The sequence below is a fragment of the Oncorhynchus masou genome, chromosome 32 (genome assembly GCF_036934945.1).
Source record: "Oncorhynchus masou masou isolate Uvic2021 chromosome 32, UVic_Omas_1.1, whole genome shotgun sequence".
Lineage (NCBI taxonomy): Eukaryota > Metazoa > Chordata > Actinopteri > Salmoniformes > Salmonidae > Oncorhynchus > Oncorhynchus masou.
The window spans coordinates 84,417,745-84,435,945 of NC_088243.1; the positions used below are offsets into that span (position 1 = coordinate 84,417,745).

General features: G+C 42.5%; 2 protein-coding genes across 5 annotated transcripts in view; both read right to left on the bottom strand.

Annotated features, from left to right (window-relative positions):
• LOC135526716 (kinesin-like protein KIF3A) overlaps positions 1-16,243 on the bottom strand; it is a 34,726-nt gene extending 18,483 nt beyond the window's left edge. The window contains exons 1-9 of one of the 2 annotated variants that reach the window (XM_064955317.1): positions 16,004-16,243; positions 15,118-15,400; positions 13,725-13,869; positions 13,388-13,472; positions 12,569-12,674; positions 9,149-9,288; positions 8,533-8,730; positions 6,029-6,203; positions 5,669-5,767 (exon numbers count right to left, since the gene is read on the bottom strand). In XM_064955317.1, coding sequence (XP_064811389.1) covers positions 5,669-5,767; positions 6,029-6,203; positions 8,533-8,730; positions 9,149-9,288; positions 12,569-12,674; positions 13,388-13,472; positions 13,725-13,869; positions 15,118-15,400; positions 16,004-16,009 — 1,237 coding nt within the window. In that variant the 5' untranslated portion in view covers positions 16,010-16,243. The remainder of the gene's footprint in view (positions 1-5,668; positions 5,768-6,028; positions 6,204-8,532; positions 8,731-9,148; positions 9,289-12,568; positions 12,675-13,387; positions 13,473-13,724; positions 13,870-15,117; positions 15,401-16,003) is intronic. The other variant, XM_064955318.1, reaches the window with a different exon arrangement.
• Positions 16,244-16,390: 147 nt separating this feature from the next.
• LOC135526715 (E3 ubiquitin-protein ligase SH3RF1-like) overlaps positions 16,391-18,201 on the bottom strand; it is a 39,736-nt gene continuing 37,925 nt past the window's right edge. For all 3 annotated transcript variants that reach the window (XM_064955315.1, XM_064955314.1, XM_064955316.1), the window contains one exon: positions 16,391-18,151. In XM_064955315.1, coding sequence (XP_064811387.1) covers positions 17,971-18,151 — 181 coding nt within the window. In that variant the 3' untranslated portion in view covers positions 16,391-17,970. The remainder of the gene's footprint in view (positions 18,152-18,201) is intronic.

An 18,201-nucleotide genomic window follows, 5' to 3' on the forward strand; every position in this document is an offset into this window, starting at 1 on the left:
AAAAACTGTCAAGACACTAGTTGTACTATGACAGCAGTGTAATACAGCCTATCAGGAGGTCCCAATAAATATACAAATTATTTGAGAATGGCGTGTGAATGATTATTCTGACTTGAACAGTGCCTTCAGAGAGTATTCAAACCCCTCAACTTTTTCACATGTTGTTGTTGTTGTTGTTGTTGTTACAGCCTGAATTTGTAAGTGGTCTAAATTGAGATTATTTTTTTTGTCACTGATGAACACACAATGCCCCATAATGTCAGAGTGGAATTATAATTAAAGTGAAAATGAAATGCTGAAATGTCTTGTGTCATAGTATGCAAACCCTTTGTTATGACAAGCTTAAATAAGTTCAGTAGTAAATATTTGCTTAACAAGTCACATAATAAATTATATGGACTCACTCTGGTTGTAATAATATCGTTTAACATGATGTTTTAATGGCGACCAGATCTCTGTACCCCACACATACAATTATCTGGAAGGTTCCTCAGTCCAGCAGTGAATCTCAAACACAAATTCAACCACAAAGACCAGGGAGGTTTTCCAATGCCTCACAAACAAAGAAGGGCTCCTATTGGTAGATGGGTAAAAATAAAGAAGCAGACATTGAATATCCCTTTGAACATGGTGAAGTTATTAATTACACTTTGGATGGTGTATCAATACACCCAGTCATTACAAAGATACAAGCGTCCTTCCTAACTCAGTTGCCGGAGAGGAAGGAAACCGCTCAGGGATTTCACCATGAGGCCAATGGTGACTTTAAAACAGTTAGTTTAATGGCTGTGATAGGAGAAAACTGAGCATTGATCAACAACATTGTAGATACTCCACAATATTAACCTATTTGACAGAGTGAAAAGGTAGCATGTACAGAATAAAAAAATATTCCAAAACATGCATCATGTTTGCAACAAGAGAGTAAAATAATACTGCATAACATTTGGTAAAGCAATTCACGTTTTGTCCTAAATACAACATTGTAGTATCTCCGCAATACTAACTTAATTGGTGAAAGGAAGGATGCCTGTACATAAACAATATTCCAAAACATGCATCGTGTTTGCAAAGCACGAAAGTAATGATGTAAAACATTTGGTAAAGCAATTCACTTTTTGTCCTAAATACAAAGTGTTTTGTTTGGGGCAAATCCAATACAACACATTACTGAGTACCACTCTCCATATTTTCAGGCATAGTGCTGGCTGCATCATGTTATGGGTATGCTTGTTATCATTAAGAACTGGGGAGTTTTTCAGGATAATAAATAAACGGAATGGAGTTAAGCATGGGCAAAATCATAGATGAAAACCTGGTTGTCTGCTTTCCACCAGACACTGGGAGATGAATTCACCTTCAAGCAGGACAATAACCTAAAACACAAGGCCAAATCTCCACTGGATTTGCTTCCCAAGAAGACAGTGGCCAAGTAACAGTTTTGACTTAAATGGTTGTCTAGCAATGATCGACATCAAAATTGACAGGTGTGGAAAGCTCTTAGAAGCTTACCCTGAAAAACTCACAGCTGTTATCACTGTCAAAAAGGTCTTATATGTATTGACTCAGGGGTGTGAATATTTACGTAAATGAGATATTTCTGTATTTAATTTTCTATGAATTTGCAAGAAATTCAAAAAAAAAAACATGTTTTCACTGTCATTATGGGGTAGTGTGTTTTCACTGTCATTATGGGGTAGTGTGTTCTCACTGTCATTATGGAGTAGTGTGTTTTCACTGTCATTACGGGGTAGTGTGTTCTCACTGTCATTATGGGGTAGTGTGTTCTCACTGTCATTATGGGGTAGTGTGTTTTCACTGTCATTACGGGGTAGTGTGTTTTCACTGTGATTATGGAGTAGTGTGTTTTCACTGTTTTCACTGTCATTATGGGGTAGTGTGTTTTCACTGTCATTATGGAGTAGTGTGTTTTCACTGTCATTATGGAGTAGTGTGTTTTCACTGTCATTATGGAGTAGTGTGTTCTCACTGTCATTATGGAGTAGTGTGTTTTCACTGTCATTATGGAGTAGTGTGTTTTCACTGTCATTATGGAGTAGTGTGTTTTCACTGTTTTCACTGTCATTATGGAGTAGTGTGTTTTCACTGTCATTATGGAGTAGTGTGTTTTCACTGTCATTACGGAGTAGTGTGTTTTCACTGTCATTACGGAGTAGTGTGTTTTCACTGTCATTACGGAGTAGTGTGTTTTCACTGTCATTACGGAGTAGTGTGTTTTCACTGTCATTACGGAGTAGTGTGTTTTCACTGTCATTACGGAGTAGTGTGTTTTCACTGTCATTATGGAGTAGTGTGTTTTCACTGTCATTATGGAGTAGTGTGTTTTCACTGTCATTATGGAGTAGTGTGTTTTCACTGTCATTATGGAGTAGTGTGTTTTCACTGTCATTATGGAGTAGTGTGTTTTCACTGTCATTATGGAGTAGTGTGTTTTCACTGTCATTATGGAGTAGTGTGTTTTCACTGTCATTATGGAGTAGTGTGTTTTCACTGTCATTATGGAGTAGTGTGTTTTCACTGTCATTATGGAGTAGTGTGTTTTCACTGTCATTATGGAGTAGTGTGTTTTCACTGTCATTATGGAGTAGTGTGTTTTCACTGTCATTATGGGGTAGTGTGTTCTCACTGTCATTATGGAGTAGTGTGTTTTCACTGTCATTACGGGGTAGTGTGTTCTCACTGTCATTATGGGGTAGTGTGTTCTCACTGTCATTATGGGGTAGTGTGTTTTCACTGTCATTACGGGGTAGTGTGTTTTCACTGTGATTATGGAGTAGTGTGTTTTCACTGTTTTCACTGTCATTATGGGGTAGTGTGTTTTCACTGTCATTATGGAGTAGTGTGTTTTCACTGTCATTATGGAGTAGTGTGTTCTCACTGTCATTATGGAGTAGTGTGTTTTCACTGTCATTATGGAGTAGTGTGTTTTCACTGTCATTACGGGGTAGTGTGTTTTCACTGTCATTATGGAGTAGTGTGTTTTCACTGTTTTCACTGTCATTATGGAGTAGTGTGTTTTCACTGTCATTATGGAGTAGTGTGTTTTCACTGTCATTATGGAGTAGTGTGTTTTCACTGTCATTATGGAGTAGTGTGTTTTCACTGTCATTATGGAGTAGTGTGTTTTCACTGTCATTATGGAGTAGTGTGTTTTCACTGTCATTATGGAGTAGTGTGTTTTCACTGTCATTATGGAGTAGTGTGTTTACACTGTTTTCACTGTCATTATGGGGTAGTGTGTTTTCACTGTCATTATGGAGTAGTGTGTTCTCACTGTCATTATGGAGTAGTGTGTTTACACTGTTTTCACTGTCATTATGGGGTGGTGTGTTTTCACTGTCATTATGGAGTAGTGTGTTTTCACTGTCATTATGGAGTAGTGTGTTCTCACTGTCATTACGGAGTAGTGTGTTTTCACTGTCATTACGGGGTAGTGTGTTTTCACTGTCATTACGGGGTAGTGTGTTTTCACTGTCATTACGGAGTAGTGTGTTTTCACTGTCATTACGGAGTAGTGTGTTTTCACTGTCATTACGGAGTAGTGTGTTTTCACTGTCATTACGGAGTAGTGTGTTTTCACTGTCATTACGGAGTAGTGTGTTTTCACTGTCATTACGGAGTAGTGTGTTTTCACTGTCATTACGGAGTAGTGTGTTTTCACTGTCATTATGGAGTAGTGTGTTTTCACTGTCATTATGGAGTAGTGTGTTTTCACTGTCATTATGGAGTAGTGTGTTTTCACTGTCATTATGGAGTAGTGTGTTTTCACTGTCATTATGGAGTAGTGTGTTTTCACTGTCATTATGGAGTAGTGTGTTTTCACTGTCATTATGGAGTAGTGTGTTTTCACTGTCATTATGGAGTAGTGTGTTTTCACTGTCATTATGGAGTAGTGTGTTTTCACTGTCATTATGGAGTAGTGTGTTTTCACTGTCATTATGGAGTAGTGTGTTTTCACTGTCATTATGGAGTAGTGTGTTTTCACTGTCATTATGGAGTAGTGTGTTTTCACTGTCATTATGGAGTAGTGTGTTTTCACTGTCATTATGGAGTAGTGTGTTTTCACTGTCATTATGGAGTAGTGTGCTTTCACTGTTTTCACTGTCATTATGGGGTAGTGTGTTTTCACTGTTTTCACTGTCATTATGGGGTAGTGTGTTTTCACTGTCATTATGGAGTAGTGTGTTTTCACTGTTTTCACTGTCATTATGGGGTAGTGTGTTTTCACTGTCATTATGGAGTAGTGTGTTTTCACTGTCATTATGGAGTAGTGTGTTTTCACTGTTTTCACTGTCATTATGGGGTAGTGTGTTTTCACTGTTTTCACTGTCATTATGGGGTAGTGTGTTTTCACTGTCATTATGGAGTAGTGTGTTTTCACTGTTTTCACTGTCATTATGGGGTAGTGTGTTTTCACTGTTTTCACTGTCATTATGGGGTAGTGTGTTTTCACTGTCATTATGGAGTAGTGTGTTTTCACTGTCATTATGGAGTAGTGTGTTTTCACTGTTTTCACTGTCATTATGGAGTAGTGTGTTTTCACTGTTTTCACTGTCATTATGGAGTAGTGTGTTCACTGTCATCATGGGGTAGTGTGTTTTCACTGTTTTCACTGTCATTATGGGGTAGTGTGTGTAGATGGGTGAGAGAAAACATACATTTAATCCATGTTGAATTCAGGCCGCAACAACAAAATGTGGAATAAGTCACGGTATGAATGCTTTCTGAAGTCGCCGTAGATGTGTACAGTTTCACATTTTTCTTATCTTTTCCACCTTTTGCCTAACCTAAAAAAGCCTTGGGGAACTTCGTAGGCGCAGACTACCGAAACCAGTTTAGTGTTTATTAAGACAGAGTACACACAGAGGCCATGGCTCTCTCTCTACATGGCTTCTGGGTACTTTCAGAGCGATTTCCTTCACATGGAGGATGCTGACTCATTTTAGTCATCAGGAAATAAGCCCACACTAATAATCATGTCTAACATCTGACTGACAACTCTTTCACATGAAGGCGGACAAACCTTTGATGATAGCGTCAACAATAAATGGCTAAGATGATTGTGTGTGCAAGAATTCATACATCAGTTTATCCCCCCCTTGTATTAGAGTGCATTAAAGTGCATCTTCCTAATGCAGGGCTGGGAGCAGAGTTGCCATAAATAGACGCAACTCTTCTCTGAAACATATTTTCTTCGTATATTAAGTTTTAAAAAGCATCAGGGCACATGGGGACTGGGGAGCAGTCCTCTGCTGCATCCCAAATTACATCCTATTCCCTCCCTATATTAGTGGACAACATTTTAGTGCCCTACACAGAAGCCTAGTGCCCTTCACAGAAGCCTAGTGCCCTTCACAGAAGCCTAGTGCCCTTCACAGAAGCCTAGTGCCCTTCACAGAAACCTAGTGCCCTTCACAGAAGCCTAGTGCCCTTCACAGAAGCCTAGTGCCCTTCACAGAAGCCTAGTGCCCTTCACAGAAGCCTAGTGCCCTTCACAGAAGCCTAGTGCCCTTCACAGAAGCCTAGTGCCCTTCACAGAAGCCTAGTGCCCTTCACAGAAGCCTAGTGCCCTTCACAGAAACCTAGTGCCCTTCACAAGGAGCCAACACAGTCCTGTTGGGAGAGAGGAAGAACGGGGCCCCTTTACCTCTCCGTTTCCTTCGTCCCTCTCCTCCTTCTCTTCCCTCGTCATCTCCTTCATCCATCTCTTCTGATCCACTGCCCTCCGACCCGGAGATCTCTTCCCCTGGAACAGCAGAACAGAAAACAATTTAGTTACAAACTCTCCTTAAAGCCTTGGCGCAGGTTTACTAGAAATAGATTAAGACTAATCTTGGACTAAAACGATTCTCCATGAAGCATACTTTTCAGTCTAAGACTAGGAAATGGGATATCAGCCCAAAACGTCTTTGGATCCAATCCTAACTTGAACACAGAAGTGTGTTTGTCATTTTACAACTCCTGTCCCAAATGAAGACGGCATCAATAGAGAGGACCACTAACTGACCTTCTTGGAGTTTCTTCTTAAGGTCTTCGATCTCCTTCTGGAACTGCCGTAGCAGGGCATCCTTGGGGTCTTCATTGATCCGGGCTTTGTTCTTGATGTTCTTGGCCCGGTTGGCGTAACGCAGCGTGCTGATGGTCTCGTCGTAGTTGTAGTCCGCTGGGCCGATGTTCGCACACTGAACGTTGAAAAAGTTTATGAGAATACGATATATATTATGAGAGATTAAAATCAGACCTTTTACAGCAAGGAACGAGAGCTTGGTAGACTTAATCATAATAAATGAAATATTTGTATATATGTATTTATTAATAGTTTTCAAAATTGGATGCCAGTTGGCATTTGTGTCACTTAATCTAATCTACCCCCAAGTAATAAGACGGATAAATAACAAAATACACAAAACACAACAATTTCAACAAGTTAAAGTTCATAAGGAAATGAGTCAATTTAAATAAATGAGGCCTTGATCTATGGATTTCACATGACTCGGCCTTGGGTGAGCCTGGGAGGTCATAGGGCCAGCCACTTGGGGCGGCAGGGTAGCGTAGTGGTTAGAGCATTGGACTAGTAACCGGAAGGTTGCGAGTTCAAAACCCCCGAGCTGACAAAGTACAAATCTGTCGTTCTGCCCCTGAACAGGCAGTTAACCCATTGTTCCCAGGCCGTCATTGAAAATAAGAAGGTGTTCTTAACTGACTTGCCTGGTTAAATAAAGGTAAAATAAATAAAAAAACTTGGTAGCCAGGTCCATCCACTAGGGAGCCAGGCTAATCAGAATGCGTTTTTCCCTCATAAAAGGGCTTTATCACAGACAGAAATGCAGTTTCATCAGCTGTCCGGGTGGCTGGTCTCAGAAGATCCCGTAGGTGAAGAAGTCAGATGGCGTGGATACAAGTGGTCTGCTGTCGACAGGCCGGTTGGACATACTGACAAAATTTTCTAAAACTACATTGGAGGTGACTTATGGTAGACAAATTAACATTAAATTCTCTGGCAACAGCTCTGGTGGACATTCCTGCAGTCAGCATGCCAATTGCACGCTCCCTCAAAACTTGAGACATCTGTGGCGTTGTGTTGTGTGACAAAATTGCACATTTTAGATTAGCCTTTTATTAACCCGAGCACAAGGTGCACATATGTAATGATCATGCTGTTTAATCAGCTTCTTGATAATGCCACACCTGTCAGGTGGATGGATTATCTTGGCAAAGGAGAAATGCTCACTAACAGGGATGTAAACAAATGTGTGCACAAAATCTGAGAGAAATCAGTTTTTTTGTGCATATGGAACATTTCTGGGATCAATATTTCAGCTAATGAAACCAACACTTTACATGTTGCGTGTATATGTTTGTACCCCTGCATATATAAATATAGTATTGGAACTGACCCTGTATATAACATGCTTACTTATTTACTGTTACATTGTTAGTGATTACTGCAAATGTTGGGTTTTGAGTTTACAAGAAAAGGCATTTCACTGCACTTGTGCATGTGACATTAAAACGAATGAGTCATTGGCACCAATTAGTGTCAATGGTAGCAACACAGAACTAGAATGAGTAGAACGGGCCGCCACAACCAAGCCAATGATGTAGAAGGGGAGTACTGGGGTGCGTCACCTGAGTGGGTTGATTCACTGATGTGGTCATCCTGTCTGGGTTGGCGCCCCCCCTTGGGTTGTGCCATGGCGGAGATCTTTGTGGGCTATGCTCAGCCTTGTCTCAGGATGGTAAGTTGGTGGTTGAAGATATCCCTCTAGTGGTGTGGGGGCTGTGCTTTGGCAAAGTGGGTGGGGTTATATCCGTCCTGTTTGGCCCTGTCCGGGGGTGTCCTCGGATGGGGCCACAGTGTCTCCTGACCCCTACTGCCTCAGCCTCCAGTATTTATGCTGCAGTAGTTTATGTGTCAGGGGGCTAGGGTCAGTTTGTTATATCTGGAGTACTTCTCCTGTCCTATTCGGTGTCCTGTGTGAATTTAAGTGTGCTTTCTCTAATTCTCTCTTTTCTCTCTCTCTCTCTCTCTCTCTCTGAGGACCTGAGCCCTAGGACCATGCCCCAGGACTACCTGACATGATGACTCCTTGCTGTCCACAGTCCACCTGGCCGTGCTGCTGCTCCAGTTTCAACTGTTCTGCCTTATTATTATTATTCGACCATGCTGGTCATTTATGAACATTTGAACATCTTGGCCATGTTCTGTTATAATCTCCACCCGGCACAGCCAGAAGAGGACTGGCCACCCCACATAGCCTGGTTCCTCTCTAGGTTTCTTCCTAGGTTTTGGCCTTTCTCGGGAGTTTTTCCTAGCCACCGTGCTTCTACACCTGCATTGCTTGCTGCTTGGGGTTTTAGGCTGGGTTTCTGTACAGCACTTTGATATATCAGCTGATGTACGAAGGGCTATATAAATACATTTGATTTGATTTGATACTGGCAGCCATTTTGTGTGTACCCATAGCATTAAAGCAGCAGGAAGTAAAAGCAGGAAGTGTTGTTAGTTACCATCATGGTCTTGGAGTTTCCCCCCAGTGAGTCCTGCAGCAGGCGGGTGAGTTTGGAGTTCCTGTAGGGGACGTGGGTGCTCTTCCCGTCCACCAAGGCTGAGATGACGTTACCCAGCGTGGACAGAGACAGGTTGATCTTAGTGGCCTCTTTCAGCCTCTGGCCAGTTGCTCCGGTCTTCCCCTGGCGCTCAGAACCCTGGGGGGGGGAGAGAGAGAGAGAGAGACAGTGTGGGGGGGTTAACTGATGATTATATAATTCCTGTCTGTTTGCCATGTGTGGGCCACATGCCTTAAAACCAGATACATGTCCATTCCACAATAACATGTTGAATCTGATAAGAACACGCTCAACAGGGCTTACTGACTTCGCCTAGCAGCCTTTAAACATTGATAATTAGACTAAAAATCTTCAGAAAAATCCTATATTGGAATTCAAATTATAATCTATCCAGATTTGGTTCTTATATGTCAAAAAAAAACAGATACCAAGTTACCAAAATGCGCTTACTCCTTCAAAGCATCAAGTTCTCTCTCTGGGAGATCGGTTTGATATCTGTTGAGGTAAATTATACCTTTATTCTATTTCACAGTAAACGTTCATGTGACTTCCTTACCGCCAGATCCACTAAGTGGAGTTTTCCCATGCGTACGTGCTGGTCCCCATCCACACCCTTCTCGCTGCACTCGATGGTGATGGTGAAGATGGCATGAGAGCGAGAGCTGTGTTCATTCATGTTGGTGGAGCCAACCGAGCCTGGGTAGGATAAAGCATAACACATTCAGAAACATAAAACTCAAGACTGTATTTTCTTGGTTCACTTCATAATAACTTGGTTACATGTCATAGTAACTTCCATGAGTGTGATTGTAAACTTTATTTAACCAGGACAATGTGTATGTATTTATTTATTTCACCTTTAACCAGGTATGCTAGTTAAGAACAATTTCTCATTTGCAACTGCGACCTGGCCAACATAAAGCATTGCAGTTCAACACAGAGTTACACATGGAATAAACAAAACATAGACAATAATACAGTAGAACAGTGGAAAACAAAAAGTCTATATACAGTGAGTGCAAATGAGGTAAGATAAGGGAGATAAGGCAATAAATAGGCCATGGTGGTGAAGTAATTACAATATAGCGATTAAACACTGGAATGGTAGATGTGCAGAAGATGGATGTGCAAGTAGAGATACTGGGGTGCAAAAGGAGCAAGATAAATAAATACAGTATGGGGATGAGGTTGGTAGAGAGCCCATCTGTAAACAGCCCATCTATGTACAGGTGCAGTGATCTGTGAACTACTCTGACAGCTGGTGCTTAAAGCTTTTTTTCCAGCTTCAGTGATTTTTGCAGTTTGTTCCAGTCATTGGCAGCAGAGAACTGGAAGGAAAGGCGGCCGAATGAGGAATTGGCTTTGGGGGGTGACCAGTGACATATACCTGCTGGAGCACGTGCTACGAGTGGGTGCTGTTATGGTGACCAGTGAGCTGAGATAAGGTGGGGCTTTACCGAGCAGAGACTTGTTGATAACCTGTAGCCAGTGGGTTTTGCGACGAGTATGAAGCGAGGGCCAACCAACGAGAGCATACAGGTCGCAGTGGTGGGTAATGTATGGGGCTTTGGTGACAAAACGGATGGCACTGTGATAGACTGCATCCAGTTTGTTGAGTAGAGTGTTGGAGGCTATTTTATAGATGACATCGCCGAAGTCGAGGATCGGTAGGATGGTCAGTTTTACAAGGGTATGTTTGGCAGCATGACTGAAGGATGCTTTGTTGCGAAGCCGATTCTAGATTTAATTTTGGATTAAATGCTTAATGTGAGTCTGGAAGGAGAGTTTACAGTCTAAAACAGACACCTAGGTATTTGTAGTTGTCCACGTATTCTAAGTCAGAGCCGTCCAGAGTAGTGATGCTGGACGGGCGGGCAGTGATTGATTGAATAGCATGCATTTAGTTTTACTTGCATTTAAGAGCAGTTGGAGGCCACCGAAGGAGAGTTGTATGGCATTGAAGCTCGTCTGGAGGTTAGTTAACACAGTGTCCAAAGAGGGGCCAGAGTTATACAGAATGGTGTCGTCTGCGTAGAGGTGGATCAGAGAATCACCAGCAGCAAGAGCGACATTATTGATGTATACAGAGAAGAGAGTCGGCCCAAGAATTGAACCCTGTGGCACCCCCATAGAGTGCCAGAGGTCTGGACAACAGGCCCTCCGATTTGACACATTGACCTCTATCAGAGAAGTAGTTGGTAAACCAGGCGAGGTAATAATTTGAGAAACCAAGGCTGTCGGGTCTGCCAATAAGGATGTGGTGATTGACAGAGTCGAAAGCCTTGGCCAGGTCGGTGAATACGGCTGCACAGTAATGTCTCTTATCGATGGCGGTTATGATATCGTTTAGAACCTTGAGCGTGGCTGAGGTGCACCCATGACCAGCTCTGAAACCAGATTGCATAGCGGAGAAGGTACGGTGGAATTCGAAATGGTTGGTAATCTGTTTGTTAACTTGGCTTTCGAAGACCCTAGAAAGACAGGGTAGGATAGATCTGTAGCAGTTTGGGTCTAGAGTGTCTCCCCCTTTGAAGAGGGGGATGACTGCTGCAGCTTTCCAATCTTTGAAAATCTCAAGACGATACGAAAGAGAGATTGAACAGGCTAGTAATAGGGGTTGCAACAATTTTGGCAGATAATTTTAGAAAGAGAGAGTCCAGATTGCTGTGCCGGGGTAGGGGTAGCCAGGTGGAAAGCATGGCCAGCCGTAGAGAAATGCTTATTGAAATTCTCAATTATAGTGGATTTATCGGTGGTGACAGTGTTTCCTAGCCTCAGAGCAGTGGGCAGCTGGAAGGAGGTGCTCTTATTCTCCATGGACTTTACAGTGTCCCAGAACTTTTTTGAGTTAGTACTACAGGATGCAAATTTCTGTTTGAAAAAGCTAGCCTTAGCTTTCCTAACTGCATGCGTATATTTGTTCCTAACTTCCCTGAAAAGTTGCATGTCACGGGGGCTATTCGATGCTAATGCAGAATGCCACAGGATGTTTTTGTGCTGGTCAAGGGAAGACAGGTCTGGAGTGAACCAAGGACTATATCTATTCCTGTTTCTACATTTTTTGAATGGGCATGCTTGTTTAAGATGGTGAAGGCACTTTTAAAGAATAACCAGGCATCCTCTACTGACGGGATGAGGTCAATGTCATTCCAGAATACCCCGGCCAGGTCGATTAGAAAGGCCTGCTCGCAGAAGTGTTTCAGGGATCGTTTGACAGTGATGAGGATTGGTCGTTTGATCGCAGACCCATTACGGATGCAGGCAATGATCGCAGAGATCTTGATTGAAAACAGCAGAAGTGTATTTGGAGGGCAAGTTAGTTAGGATGATATCTATGAGGGTGCCGTGTTTACTGATTTGGGGTTGTACCTGGTAGGTTCATTGATAATTTGTGTGAGATTGAGGGCATCAAACTTAGATTGTAGGATGGCCGGGGTGTTAAGCATGTCCCAGTTTAGGTCACCTAGTAGCACGAGCTCAGAAGAACGATGGGGGGCAATCAATTCACTTTCTTTCTTTTTTTAACTAGGAAAGTTAGTTAAGAAAAAAAATCTTATTTTCAATGACTGCCTAGGAACAGTGGGATAAGTGCCTTGTTCAGAGGCAGAACGACATATATATATATTTTTTTTTTTACCTTGTCAGCTCGGGGATTCGAACTTGCAACCTTTCGGTTACTAGTCAACATGCTCTAACCGCTAGGCTACCTGCCGCCCCGACATATGGTGTCGAGGGCACAGCTGGGGACAGAGGGTGGTCTATAGCAAGCGGCAACGGTGAGAGACTTGTTTCTGGAAAGGTTAATTTTTAGAAGTAGAAGCTCGAATTGTTTGGGTACAGACCTGGATAGTAAGACAGAACCCTTGAGGTTAGAAACCTATTTTGTGAGGGGGGTCTGGCAAATGGTATATATACAGTGTACAATCATGAATTCTAATGCTTAGCACTCTTATAAATGCTTTGTGTGAATCTTTACGGTTCTTGTGCCCCATTGTCATAATCCTGTCCATGTCATCAGCGTTGTTCACCACATAACCAGACAGGTCCTTGATGTAAACACCCACATCTGGCCTCTCCTTCACCTGGTGGTCACACAAACACAAATCAATGATATGAGTTAGGAGCCGGCAATACTCTCGAATTCCTCTTAAACGTTCATATCTTAAATTCCCTCCTGGGAACCAACAACGTTATCATGCTCATCTGTATTAGAAACTAAGAAGTGAATTATGAGAAGTTTAATCGTCTATAGTTCCCTTAACAGAGAACATCCCACAGTCATGTGCTATGTCCTGTTGTCTCCTTTCAGGAAGCAATGACATTGATGTGTTACTGAGAAACCAATGGAGATTAGTTATGATAAGGAAATCATCTCCAATTCCCTTTCTGGGCCCCTAATATTAGGTAATGTCCCATTCTGTGCTTCTAGGCACCAACAACGTTATCATACTCATCTTTCTCATTTGGTCACTGTGGTCTTATCTACAAATCTACAAAGTCACCGTGCTTCTACACCGGCATTGCTTGCTGTTTGGGGTTTTAGGCTGGGTTTCTGTACAGCACTTTGATATATCAGCTGATGTAAAAAAGGAATTATAAATTTGATTTGAAATCAAACCAATAAGCTACTACCTATGAAGCTAGCACCAGTGTTTAAAAAAAAAATGTATATATTATTGTATGGTTAATCTAATTAATGGGATAATGTTCTTCATATCTACAGCTGCTTCTTGCTAAATTAATGGGACGTTTTTTCTGAGAAGCATATCATCATATCATATGAAACATCTATAACCTCTAGCCTCTGCATCTGGTCCTTCCCCAGCAGGTCCCTCACTTCTTCATTGTAAATCTCCAGATAAGACACGCGAACTAAGAACCTGCGGATGAGAGGTAAGATACTTATTTCAAATCAACCTCAAACCGAGAGACTGTCAGCAGCAAGCATGTCAAAAACAGCGCCCGTCTTCTTTTCTTGTAGGCCTAAGCCTTTTCTGACTCCAAGTGTTGTGTGATTGAGGCCTTTTGCTCTCCTCGGGGCTGAAAATAATAAGTCATAGCATGTTGCATCGACCAATTGCCTGGCAATGAACCGGTTGGACTGTTTTGCCTGTTTGTGTTAATGTCCTTACCGGGTGTCGCCCTCTGCTTTGGCGATGTGGCCGAACACATGAGCAAAGGAGTTGGGGATAATTCCTCGCAGCTCTGGCACTGCCCTCACTCCCTCCATGGTGAACGTCTTTCCTGTGCCTGTCTGTCCGTACGCGAAGATGGTCCCTGGAGAAAACACAGGCTCAGTACTAAAACATTAAGAGGTGGTTTATCCAGGCAGATGGAGCCTTGTCCTGTACTAAAAAAAAAACACGTTAAATGGAGAATTTCTACTACGCTTAATCTGTGTCCGCAAACTGCCCTTGATAGAGAGTCTCATCCCATACTTTTATTACAAGCAGGCTTGACTACTGTAATGCTCTCCTGTCTGGTCTACCCAAGAAAGCCATTGGTCAACTGCAAAACCTACAGAATGCTGCAGCACGGCCACTGACCAAGACCAGATGTAGAGCACACATTACACCGGTTTTAAGGTCTCTGCACTAGTTGCGTGTGAGTTTAAGAATACATTTTAAGATTATCCTATTGGTTTTTAAAATCAATCCAACATTGTGCACCCCCGATACATGTCAAACATGCTTTTAAGTTACATACTGTTAGGCTCTATTACTAGAGTCAGAACTCTACGGACATTGTGAAAGCTCAAACCAAGTCTATTCTTCTTCCCAGAGGGTCAATACAGCCACATTAGACAAAGACATGTTCCACCCGTGGTACTATACAGACCCCACTTTGGGTGGAGTCTCCTCATCGCTAAACATTGCATCATTATTGCTAGTCAGGGAGCTGATTGATATAGGCCTTAAGCGGTTCCTCCCCTCATCAATAATGCCACATGTAACCATTTTCCCTGCACTCAGCCCCTCCCAAACTTCAATATGGCACCCCTCATGGTCTCTTTTATAACTAATGATTAATTATAGTTAAAGCTCAGAAATCCAAACATTTCAGTACCCACTAGGTTCCTCAGGTCCTCTGGCCTTTTAATTATCTCAAAGCCTAGGATCAAGAGGCATGGAGAGGCAGCCTTTAGTTATTATGCCCCCAGCCCTCTGTCAGAGAGCCTGAGGTGGACCGAGAGGCAGCCTTTAGTTACCATGCCCCCAGCCTCTGTAATAGCCTGCCAGAGAACCTGAGGGGGGGCCGAAACTGTGGACCCATTTAAAAGAGATTTTAAAAGACATATTTTTACCTTTGCTTTTCCTGTTTCAGTTTGTGTCAAACTTGTGTTTGTTTTGTAGTAAATATTTTCATATTTTACTTCCATTGTTTTTCCCCCTGTAAAGCACATTGCACTGTGTGTCTGAAATGTGCTGTAGGAATAACGCTTGATTTGATTTGAACAAATGCAATTGTGTAGTTCTGAATGGTGTGTCAGCAACAGTGATCATTTCAAATCCTCTCTCCACTTACCATTGTAACCCTCCAATACTGAGTCTATGATGGGGCGGGCTGTCAGATTGTAAACGTCCAGCTGTTTGCTGTCTGGTCCGAACACCGTGTCAAATGTGAAGGTCTTGGGGGGTTCGTGGGTGGTCTCTAATTTGTTGACGGTTATGGTCCCTCGGTTCTCATCCACACTGACGGCCTGTTTGTGGCCCATACTCCTCTCCTTCTGGTTCAGCGGGCGACATCGCACAACCACTTTGACGTTGTCCATGACCTCCGGCTTGTCAGATTTGTCCATTTTATTGCTCTGCAAGGGAAGGAAATAACTATTCGTGATGCCAGGCACCTAGTAGCTACATGACTTCCGAGCCGATGCCTCATGTAAATGCAATATGAAAACATCGCTCATAGCTAACGTTAATAATCTCGCCACAGCAAAGGGAGACAAACTGGCTGGCTTGCTATAATGAATCCGGTAAGCAAACGAACATTACCGTACAGCTAACGCTAGTTAAGATAGTTGGATAGCTAATTAACTGTCAAGATAGTTGAAAGAGCTAACTGCCAGTTCAATGTATGGCCAATACTTGAGGGCACGTAGCTAATCTGCAATGCATTGCAAACTCCTGCTGTTTCCAAGCAAGCTAGCTAATGTTAGCATGTTTACTAACCAGCTGCTGCATTGTTATGCACAACGAATAAAACTTCGTTAACACAATAACTTGGCTAACATCATGCCCTTGCTGTATCCTGGTTGTAATGCATATGGCTGCATATCTATCAAATATAATGACACCGTCTAAAATAGGTTGAAAATAGCATTAGCTAGCTAAACTAACGCTAGCGTCATATCATTCGGCTGAAGGGAGGAACACCTCTGAAAACAGCGGAATACAAAGGGCCCACTTACCGGCATTTTAAGACTTTAGTTTTGCTGTTTAAAATTACATGAGACAATAGCAAACGCTTTTGGATGCTTTGATGGAAGTGTTTATCTTACAAAAATGATTTAGATGCCAACGCAGTGCCTATTTCATCAGTGGCCCATTTCCTCCGATGCTGATAAAATTGTCAAGCCTGATCGAATTGAGTCTGCGGCGGCGCAGTAGACTGGTGGGGGGGGGGTAGTGTACAGTACATTAGAGGTGGCATCGCCATAGGTAGCGGTGGAAGGACTATCTCACTATGTTTGCTTTAATGAACAACAATAATGTTTGTTGAAAAACGGGATGATATAGAGTAAAATAGAAAACAGAATAGGGGATCATGATCCATGCAACAGCCAATAACATGAGTATTTTAGCTTCAACGTGTCACACATGATTTATTTTCAGCACTCACAGAGTAAAGAGCAGAGAAGTAGAATTTGTTAGAGGACACCTGTGCATGTTTTCTGAAGTCTTCAAAGTGCAGGACAGGACACATAGGTGTGCAGTTATTTAGCAAAATCAGGTTGAGAATGTAACAAACGCATGCTGTAGTTGACAGAAGCATTGTTTACCACTATATGGTCATCACTGTTGCATACATTTTGCCTCTGGTAAGAGGGCTGTTATTGTTTTCAAATCTATACTTTGTGGGCTTTGCAAAGGCACTGACTAGTGTATAGTAATAGCTCTTGAATGAAGAGAACACTAATTCTTTAAGCAAAACATTGGTCTGAGGTGGGTTTGTGCAATTGGGATTGGTAATAATAAATGTATACAGTAGGTCTATGCAACTCTCATGCTTCTGCACATCAACATATACACAAATATATCTCTGAACCACATAGTTATCTAGTTTAAAACGGTCCAAAGAACCTCAAAAAAGAAAAAATACACTACATGACCAAGAGTATGTGGACACCTCACTCCAAAATGATGGGAATTAATATGGAGTTGGTCCCCCCCCCCCCTTTGCTGCTATAACAGCCTCCACCCTTCTAGGAAGTCATTAATATGGAGTTGGTCCCCCCTTTGCTGCTATAACAGCCTTCACTTACGGAAAGACTTGCCACTAGATGTTGGAACATCGCTGCGGGGACTTGATTCCATTCAGTAACAAGAGCATTAGTGAGGTCGGACACTGATGTTGGGCGATCAAGCCTGGCGCGCAGTCGGCGTTCCAATTCATCCCAAACCCATTTCATGAAGCTCCCGATGAACAGTTGTTGTGCTGATGTTGCTTCCAGAGGCAGTTTGTAACTTGGTAGTGAGTGTTGTAACCGAGGACAGACGCGCATCAGCACTCGGCAATCCTGTTCTGTGAGCTTCTGTGGCCTACCACTTCAAGGCTGAGCCGTTGTTGCTCCTAGACATTTCCACTTCATAATAACAGCACTTACAGTTGACCGGGGCAGCTCGAGTAGGGCAGAAATTTGACGAACTGACTTGTTGGAAAGGTGGTATCCTATGACGGTACCACATATAAATTCACTGAGCTCTTCAGTAAGGCCATTCTACTGCCAATTTGTGTCTATGGAGATTGAATGGCTTTGTTATCAATTTTAAACACCTGTCACCAACAGGTGTGGCTGAAACAGCCAAATCCACAACATTTGAAGGGGTGTCCACATACTTTATATATAGTCATTATATGGCAGTATAATATATTATTTTCAACACACAGATAAAACACACACTTCCACAGTTTGGGCATCTCATTTGGCAGTGTCAACGTATGGAGATCCATAGAAATAGAATAGCTAGAATGGACATTGGTTTACAAGTCAACATTACATGATGGGGTGGCCAAATGAATTGTACCGGGGTGGGCCAGCAGCCATATTGAGTGTACTATCAAATTGTCGCGGTCTAGGGAGCTTTTCCATGCTAGTCATTCTATTTCTATGTGAAAAACACACATATAATAATAACAACTAAGCACTACAGGCAGTCAACTGAACCGGTCTAAGAACTGTAGAACACTGCTATGGAAGAGGCCCGTGTGGCCACTGCTCTCCTGGGTGAGCAGAACCCGTCCGTCAGGCCGATGTCTGTGGAGCAGGACAGGCTCACCCTGCATCAGGCTCATCTCTGACTCCGTCTGGGCCTGGTACGACGCCGCTACTCTGTGTCTGAGGGAGGATAGAGAAAGGTTCATGAGTGGAATTGAGAAAGAGATTTT